Below are 8,828 nucleotides of genomic sequence, written 5' to 3'. Positions count from 1 at the left end.
GCTGTGCCACCCCCTGACACACAGGGACAGGGCATGCTCTGACTCTGTCAATGGTTTTGTTTGTTTGTACTATTGCAATTTTATTTTAATTTTCCTAGTAAAGAACTGTTATTCCTATTCCCATATCTTTACTGAGAGCCTCTTAGTTTCAAAATCATAACAATTCAGAGGTAGGGGGTTTACATTTTCCATTCCAGGGGAGGCTCCTGCCTTCCTTAGCAGACACCTGTCTGTTCAAACCAAGACAGGAAGAGCAACACCTTCACTTGGAAGACTTACATCCACAGGCTCTCCTGTGTCTCTGATGCTTCACTTGCACAGCCCAAGTGAGAAAACGCCTCCTTTGGCTGCTGTCACTGATAAATCAAAGCAAACCCAAGGGGACAGAGAGTTGGAATACTCATACACACACAGTATCTCCATGTTTGGTTTCAGTGTTCAGACTAAGTAGAAAACCCAGCAGTGTGTTCTTCAGCAAGAGCAGGCACCCCCAAAGAGAGCAACCACATTCCTTTACTTGCTCCATCCCACTAACAAAATCAAACACAGAGCACTCCATGTTCTTGCTGATCCAGGATGCTTATGGCCCAAGTGCAGGTACAGAGCTGGAGCTGCCCTGCTCTGCTGCCTCCTCAGCACGTGCTCCCCTCAGGAGCTGAGGGCAGAGTCTTGTAGGGGTTGAGGATCCCTTTGGGGTCCAGCATGGCTTTGAACTGCTGCATGAGCAGCACTGCCTGGCGTGGTTTGCTGTAGTGAATGAAGTGCCTCTTCTTGAAGCCCAGCCCGTGCTCTGCACTGATGCTCCCACTGTATCTGGCAGTCCATTCGTACACGAAGGGCTCGATGGCATCCAGCAGGGAATGGCTGTAGGACTCTGCAGTGATGTTCAAGTGCAAGTTCCCATCTCCTGGAAGAAAACATTGCACAGCTGGGTCTGGGAGAAAAACCTGGTGGCCCTGCAATGGATACTCATTCCTGTTCTCAAACAACAGGGCCTTTGTTAGTCTGCAAACTGTGCAGAAAGGACAAGCTCACTGTCCTACAAATGTCAGCCTCTCCGTGCACAAATAATTCAAATGGGATCTTTGCTTTTCCATGCTCCAAGTGCAGTATTTGAGGAAAGGTTCTGAGTTAAGCTACTTTCAAACTCCGACTTTTGTGATTTTCAAATTCCCACTGTGCTGCATTAATGTTTGTGCCACCACCGTGATGCAATGACAAAGACTTGCCCAATGGCATTTCATAATGATTATTAGATTTTAACATGGTCCTTCATCACTTTTTCTCTCCCTATTATGTTTGTGCAATGCCCTAAATGTGCTTTGGCACTGTGTCAATAGAAACAAAGAAAGCAGAACAACTTCTCCTTTTGCCACTGTGTGTGACAGGATTTGATTAAGCACAGAGGAGTTGCTGGGTACTCCAAAAGACAAAACACACAAAGAAAAATACAACTTGCTCATCCTCCTCCTGCATCCTAGCAAACCCTCACTGCACACAGCTTAGTCCTCAAAGAGCTACCAACAGGAAGCTTTTGTTATGCAATGTGTCTTTCAAATGATCCCTAATCAAGTGTGCTCTACAGTGTTTCAGATTTTTTTGTAACAGAACAGCTCTCCTAAATGACCAGTTGACCTGCTTGTAAAATCAGGTTAGTTTCCTAGCAAGCTGACAAATCTATCAGCCTTTCTGTGCATTTATCACTCTCTGTTGGAGGGTTAATGGCTCACAAAAAACTGATTTCCAGTAGGATTAATCACTTTGGACAATAAAGTGGTTATCTGCCAAATGTGTCTAAGTTCATCCACCAAACTGATGGCCCAATTGAACAAATTACATATTTAAATAGAAAGTACACAGCCAGAAGATACAGGTGACCAGTTCCATGGCTCACTGGCCAGAAACCTGCCATCAGTACATGGAAAACAGTCTGAAAGCAGTGAAATTCAAACACAAAGATCCTGATGCATCCTCCTCTTCCACAGCCCTCAATTTAAGCCTCTCACCCACAGCACAGAGGGGCCATCACCTCCTTTCCCAGCACCCTTGTGGCATTCACATTCTCCGAAAAAATCCCTTTGCCCAGGATTTTTCTCCTGGGAAGCTGAGAAGCCTCAGAGAAAAGGGAAACAATTCTTGTTTCATTTGCTTCTCCTGTGTTTTGCCCCTTTGGAATGTGTTTGGAGATTGTTTATCCACAGGTGATTGTTCCATTGGATTCTGGTGTGAGTTATTTTGACTCATTGGCCAATCAGGGTCAAGCTGTGTCAAGACTCTGGAAAGAGTCATGAGTTTTCATTATTATCTTTTGAGCATTGTGTAAGTATCCTTTCTGTACTCTTCAGTATAGTTTAGTATAGTATAATATCATAAAGTAATAAATGAGCCTTCTGAGAACATGGAGTCAGATTGGTCATTCCTGCCCTTGCTGGGGCGTTCCCTGCAAATCCAAGAGAGCCCCACTTACCCAAGTGGCCATAGCCCACCACGTTTTTGGCAGTGTGGCCCAGCCGAGCCCTCATGTCAGTGACGAGCTCATAGAGCTTTCCCAGGGGCAGGGAGATGTCGTACTTGTACACATAACCCTCGTGAGTGAGGGCCTCGGTGATCCTCTCCCGCAGGCTCCACAGCACCTGAGTGAGGAGGGATCACAGAAATCCACATCAGCCAAGCAGCTCTTGGCTTCCATGCATACACCAAACCTGAGTCTGAACACCTGCCTATATAAAACACAAATCCACATAAAGAGGTTTGTGGGAGAGGAAACACTGACTTGCCTTTATTTTCTTCTCGTCCGTTGCCACAGTTCCATCAGTGACCAAACCAGAAGCCATGGCCCGTTCTAGGAAGCTGTTCAATTTTTCTTCATCATGAGTTGAGTTGGAGCCCGAAGTTTCAATTAAAACATAAAAAGGGCTGTCTGAGAATGAGGGTAAACAAAGTAAGTAGATGCCCTGGGGCAAAACAGAGGAATTCAGGGCAGGTTTTTGAGTTTCCCCCACATGTTATGTGCCCAGACTCCCTGGTGCCAGAGAGAGCACTTCACTGACATGCTAGATCTTTTATTAAGCAACCACTTCCCAGAAAGCTAGCAGTTTTGTGAGGACAAATACAAGTAAAAAGTCTCATCTTTAAAGATAAAAGGTGTTTGGAATGGATATACTAGGTACAAAAATTATGAGGGATGCCCACACAATCACCAACCTTTTAAAAGTCAGTGAGTCAACTTTTTAAAATGAGTCACTTTTTAGAAGTGTTTAGAAGTAGTCTAAAAATCCCCAAGCAGGGGATTCCCTGCCCCTTTCTACAGTGTGAATATCACTGGTACCTGCCACTGGGCTGGATAGCTTGAGATGTGTCTCAACCAGTTCCATGCACTTCTCATCCATGAACTCGTAGGCAGACAGGATCTCACCCAGCATGGCTCTGCAGGTTGTGAATGTTTCCAGAACCTTGGCAAAACTCTGACACCCTTCAGACAAAACAGACAGGAATCATGACCAAAAACCAGACACCACCCCAAACCCTCTGGAGGTTTCTAAGAAGTAAAACAATCTCAGTGAAGGCTTCCCACAAACAACTCTGGACCTGTTGAGGGACATCCAGAAGCAGCTTTTAAGCAGCCTGGCCACATACTCTGCTGATCCAGAGGCTGACCTGCAGATGTGATTTCTCAGCCTTGCCTCATCACCTGGTCACTCACCTGACTCCTGGATGGTGGCTGCCTCTGCCTGCTGTCACAGTCTTGCCCTGCTCATCTCTTGAGCCTGTCAGACCAGGCCCTCCCTCACCAGTGAGGGGACTGTCCTGCCTGCCTGCTCACCCTGCTAAGCTCCTGGCTCCACTGTCCTTACAGAACAACCTGCCCTTGCAGATATTTCAACAGGTATTAAATACCTGCACAGGTATTTTAGCACAGAGCCGTACACTATTTCCAAGAAACCAGTTGATGCTGGCAGTCCAGCTCAGCAGGCTGAGCAATGCTTTCTCCTCTCTATCCCTATTCCCAGCCTTTGAATTCAGGTGTGAAGTCATATCAGCTTCTACCTAGGAATGCCACATTCACAGCCTTGGGCTTCTGAGGACAGAGTATGGAGACAGCAGTGATAACTCCCAAGGTCCCCTCGGATCCGATGAAGAGCTGCTTGAGGTCATAGCCTGTGTTATCTTTGCGCAGAGAGGTCAGGCAGTCCAGAGCTGAGCCATCAGCCAGCACCTGTGGGAACAGGGGCCCAGTCAGAGCACCTGCCTAGGAATCTGCTGCCTTTGGGAATGAACTCACCACCAAGCTGATGGAAGTGTCACAGTGTCACTCCCCTTGAGCACGTGACACAGTTGCAGCCCATTCCCACACTGCTCCTCCATTCCCAGCTCTTCCCCCTCTCTATATCCTACCCCAGTAGGATAGAGTAGGTATTTCCTTCCTACTTCTCTCCTTCCATCAGGAGAAGCAATAGCAAAAGATCCACTTAGCTCTGCTTTTCATACTAATGGTGGAGAAGACCAGACATTCTCTGCAGCTCTAGCTCCCACTATCCAGCAGAAAAGGAAAGCTACTTGAAACAGTGAACAGTCAAGCAGAATGAAGTAAACCCTCTGCCACTTGAGCCTTAAATTAAGGCTGAGTATCTCCAAGACAGGTTATTAAAGGCTTTTTGACATTAGAGCCAAACTGACCTCAGACAAATGCTCTCCTTTCTAAGTCTACACAGTAAAACAAAGCCATGCTTTTGTTCCCTGCCCAAATTTTGTCCCCAGCCATGAAAACTTTTAGAACTCTTAATCCAGCCTTTACATCCCAAGGCACTCGCCTGTAGGACAGGAGCAGCTGAGGAACAGCAGAGACTCTAGGACACAGCCAAATGAACCCAAAGCAGACAGCTCTGTTATGGGGTGGGCTTTAAACCCTAATCTTCAAAGTCCCATCCAACACAAACCAGTTTGTGATCCTATGAATTTATTAAAATCCGAGTGAGCAGCCACTAGAAGAGAGTGGTGCAGGATGGATTTAGCAGAGTGTTCCAGAGACCCTCTGCTCAGAGGAACCAACTCCATGCAGATAACCTGGGACGGCCCAACCTCTCCCTACCTTCTTTTCACTTATCTGGATTAGAAAACCACCTAACACCACCTCTGTCAGCAAGCAGTGGAAGTCAGGAAGCTGGAAACTGCAGCAGCAATAACATGCTACACACATGAAGACATGTGCTGACCCTTCTCAAAAGAGCCCAACAAGGAAAAGATAAAGAGTGGAAGCCTGGAGAGGAACCTGGCAGTGTGCTGGGCAGTCAGAAGAGCAGGAAGCAGTGCAGCAGAGGATTATACAAGAAGGGAACTGCCAGGTACTCGCCTTACCACTTCCAGGCCCAGCACGGTCCCTCGCAGAGAGCCGTACCTCAGGAGCCGCAGGCCCCCGGCGTTGGTGGCCACGTTGCCCCCGATGTGGCAGCTGCCCTTGGCTCCCAGGTCGAGTGGCATGATGAAGCCCTGCTCCTCCAGGTACTCACTGAGCCTCTCCAACACACAGCCTGCCTGGCACACAAGGATTCCTGCAACACAAACACCATGCTACAAGCTGATGGCCAAGAAGAAGGTGCCTCCTCAAGAAGCAGGAGCAGTTTGAGCAGATACAAGCACCACCTTCTTCAAAACTTCCTGGGATTCGGTTTAAATGCAGAAATCTGTGCATGTTCCAGGGAGCTGCCCCCTCCTCAAGCCTCAGGGAGCTTTGCTATTGTCTCAATATCCCATCACCCACAGCTGTAGACTGGTAAAACACAGTCACATGAAATGTGTCTCTGCCTGTTGTTCTCCCTCTCTGAACAGAGATACTCACACCAGCCTGACCCCCCAAATCCAAACAAACCTCCTTATGATGCTGCTGGGCTGAACCCCGCTGATCCTGCTGCTATCTGTTCCCAGGAAAATGCCTGTTTTGTGGCCTGGGGCTCATTTCTGTGCTTCACATCCCTGGAATATTTACCAGACACCTTGTCAAAGCTGATGATCTGGTTCATGAGAGCAGTGGAGAGAATGATCTCGTCAAAGACAGGAACGCTGCCCCCAACAAGGCCTGTGTTGCCCCCCTGAGGGTTCACTGCCAGGTTCCTCTCATGGCAGTACCTGGAAGGAAAAAGTTCTCTGAATTTTTATGCATTTAAAAGCCACAATCAGTCTGTCAGAGAAGTTTCATCTCTACATGAACGTCACTGTTGTGACAGTGCTCCTTAAAATTAAGCAGCATTTCACTGAAAGAATAAATTGATGGAAGGAGAGAGTTTCAATGACAAAGTGAGAAAGAACAATTTCTGTCTGAACTCAGCCTAGGGCTGAGCAAAGAACCAACACTTGAGGTTAGACCCCTACACATGTGGCACACACCATCTGCCTGGAAAGCACTGCTTCTGTTTCTATAGCAGTCTGTTCTAACAGCTTGGGCTCCCCAGTGGGCTCTGTCAGCCATCCTCTGGCAGTGCTTTCAGACATGAGTGCCCTCCTCCTCCCAAGAAATTCATGTCCTGTAGGCAACAAAACGTGCACCTGAGCCTCAGCTGCTGCACCTGCCACATCCCTGCCAAGCAGCACCCACCACATCCCCTCTGAGCTCACAGCAGCTCCTGCACAAGGGATGGCACAGAGCCCACGGCACCAGAGCTCCCTCAGAAGCCCTGCCTGCCTTTCCTGTGCCCTGCATCCCTGTTTGAACAGAGCCAGGAGCACGTTCCTGCAGCTGTCAGCTCCTCAGCCAAACAGTGACCTGGCACAGCACTGCCCCAGCAGAGCTGTGCTCACACCAGCGTGGATAAAACAGACCCTCAAACTGCCCTAACCTTCTTCACCTTCTCAAACAGACCCTCCTGAATCTTTCACAAAACTGCTCTTTCCTGAGCACCTGTATAATACCTAATTTCAGCCAGTTATCAGAGCAGAAAAGTCATGAAGAAAACGAACTCAGCAAGTCCAGTGCTTAAGGAATTGGTGTCTGAACACCTACAAGCTGCCTTCAGGTGCTGGATCATCCCTGACTCGACCCAAGTCTCCTCAACACCAAGCCCAGCAGAAAAGGTGTGTGTTACCTGAGAATCTGAGACACCTCTGCTGTGGTCTGGGGCTTCAACACCAGCTGGCTGCAGCCTGCAATGAAAGCAAGGGACTCTCAAGGCAAGCTGTGGCTCTGCAGAGGTCAGAAAGAAACAGGGGGGGAAAGGATGAGGTGGGAAATAACAATGCTCCCTCCACTGTTAGGCATTTCAACCACTTTGACAATAAATATTTCAACAGCAGCCTTTCCCTTTAAGCCCTGCAAAAAACTTTGCATGTATAGGCAGACTTGGGTGCCAATGGAGGCAATGGGAAACAGTTTAAATTCTCATGAAATCTTTGAGAGAAGGAACAGAGAATTCACAATGCTTGATTTAGAAACACAGAATCACAGGATGATTTGGGTTGGAAAGGACCTAAAAGTTGATCTCATTCCATGGGCAGGACACCTTCCACTAGCCCAGGTTGCTCCAAGCCCTGTCCAGCCTGGCCTTGGACACTTCCAGGGATCCAGAGGCAGTCACAGCTTCTCTAGGCACCCTGTGCCAGGGCCTCAGCATCCTCCCAGGGAAGAATTTCTTTCCAATATCCCATCTATCCCTGCCCTCTGGCAGTGGGAAGCCATTCCCCCTTGTCCTGCCACTCCAGGCCCACATAAAGTCTCTCTCCCTCCTTTTTATAAGCCCCATTAAGGTACTGGAAGGCTGCAATCAAGTCTCCCAAAAGCTTTCATATTCGTTTGTGAGGTTCAATCAAAACTGTTAGCTGAATCAATTTGTCTCAGGAAAAAATTAAGTTAGAGGGTTTAGATTTTTTTTTATTTTTGAGAAAGCCTTTAAGTTTTCCAGCTATCAGGTAATTCTTAAAGGAATAATTTTATGAGAAAAACTAATTTTGGATGGGGAGGCACTCATCTGTTCTCTGGTGACCAGTGACAGGACCCGAGGGAACAGCTGGAGCTGTGTCAGGAAAGGGTTAGGGCGGCTATCAGGGAAAGGTTCTTACTCCAGAGAAGGCTCCCCAGGGAATGGGCACGGCCCCAGGGCTGCCAGAGCTGCAGCAGCATTTGGACAATGCTCTCAGGCACAGGGTGGGATTGTCGGGGTGTCCGTGCAGGACCAGGAGTTGGACTCCATAATCCTCATGGGTCCCTTCCAACTCTACGGCCTGTACAGACGCGATCCGCCATTAATAAAGAAAAGCTTTCCTTTGGCAAACTCCTTGTTCCGGTAATTAACGGAGGCAGGAAGGAGGTTTCACCGCGCAGCTCGCTTACCTCGCACCGACTTCAGCCAGTCCACATTAAATGGCTTCACCTCCTCCTCGCCGGTGACCACCCTGCCGGGCATGAGGCGCTCGAAGAAAGCCACATCGCCATCCGCCAGCCGGCCGAAGGGCAGCCTCCGCACCGCGTACCGCTCGCAGGTCGGCACCACCTCCCGGGAGCCAGCACAGCCCCTGGCCCGGGCCACACCGGGGAGCTCCCGGTTCCCTCGGCAGCTCCTGAGCCAGGCGGCCCCGCGGCGCCACACGACTGCGGCAGCCATGGGCAAAAACCGCGGCTTCGCTCCGTGAGGGCGGCTCTTCCGCTGCTCCCACCGCGACACGCGGCCTTCTCAGTGTGGTCTAGCGCGGGCCGGGAGGGAAAATTCAGGATTATCCCGGTAAAACGGAAGATTCCAAGGACGCTCCGGGGCCTGGAAGCGGCGGGGACGCGCCGCTCGCCTCACTCCGAGCCGCCAGGGGGCGCTGCCGCCCGCCGCGATGAGCGCGAATGCGCTCATCGC

General features: G+C 49.3%; 1 protein-coding gene across 4 annotated transcripts; it reads right to left on the bottom strand.

Annotated features, from left to right (window-relative positions):
• Positions 1-418: 418 nt before the first annotated feature.
• D2HGDH (D-2-hydroxyglutarate dehydrogenase) lies at positions 419-8,778 on the bottom strand. Of its 4 annotated transcripts, none has more exons than XM_054639570.2 (9): positions 8,318-8,778; positions 7,077-7,134; positions 5,984-6,123; positions 5,356-5,549; positions 4,048-4,216; positions 3,329-3,472; positions 2,778-2,920; positions 2,468-2,633; positions 419-907 (listed from the first exon to the last, which is right to left on the bottom strand). In XM_054639570.2, the coding sequence occupies exons 1-9, from the start codon at positions 8,586-8,588 to the stop codon at positions 633-635; spliced, it is 1,560 nt and encodes a 519-aa protein (XP_054495545.2). In that variant the 5' UTR covers positions 8,589-8,778; the 3' UTR covers positions 419-632. The 4 variants fall into 4 exon arrangements, with proteins under 4 accessions (XP_054495545.2, XP_077039845.1, XP_054495546.2 ...); XM_077183730.1 differs by having other exon boundaries at positions 7,077-7,174; positions 8,318-8,453; XM_054639571.2 differs by having other exon boundaries at positions 5,867-7,174; positions 8,318-8,453.
• Between the last annotated feature and the right edge of the window lie 50 nt (positions 8,779-8,828).

Source organism: Agelaius phoeniceus, chromosome 10 (genome assembly GCF_051311805.1).
Source record: "Agelaius phoeniceus isolate bAgePho1 chromosome 10, bAgePho1.hap1, whole genome shotgun sequence".
Lineage (NCBI taxonomy): Eukaryota > Metazoa > Chordata > Aves > Passeriformes > Icteridae > Agelaius > Agelaius phoeniceus.
The sequence above is the reverse complement of the archived record's forward strand: the minus strand, read 5'-3'. Positions and strand labels throughout refer to the sequence as shown.

Excerpts from the sequence above, each read along its gene's own strand:
- D2HGDH (XM_054639570.2), bottom strand. The coding sequence starts at position 8,588 with ATGGCTGCCGCAGTCGTGTGGCGCCGCGGGGCCGCCTGGCTCAGGAGC. Across the intron at positions 3,473-4,047 it reads TGTGAATGTGGCATTCCTAG|GGTGTCAGAGTTTTGCCAAG; the intron begins GTAGAAGCTGAT and ends TTTTGTCTGAAG. Across the intron at positions 2,634-2,777 it reads CGGACGAGAAGAAAATAAAG|GTGCTGTGGAGCCTGCGGGA; the intron begins GCAAGTCAGTGT and ends CTCCTCACTCAG.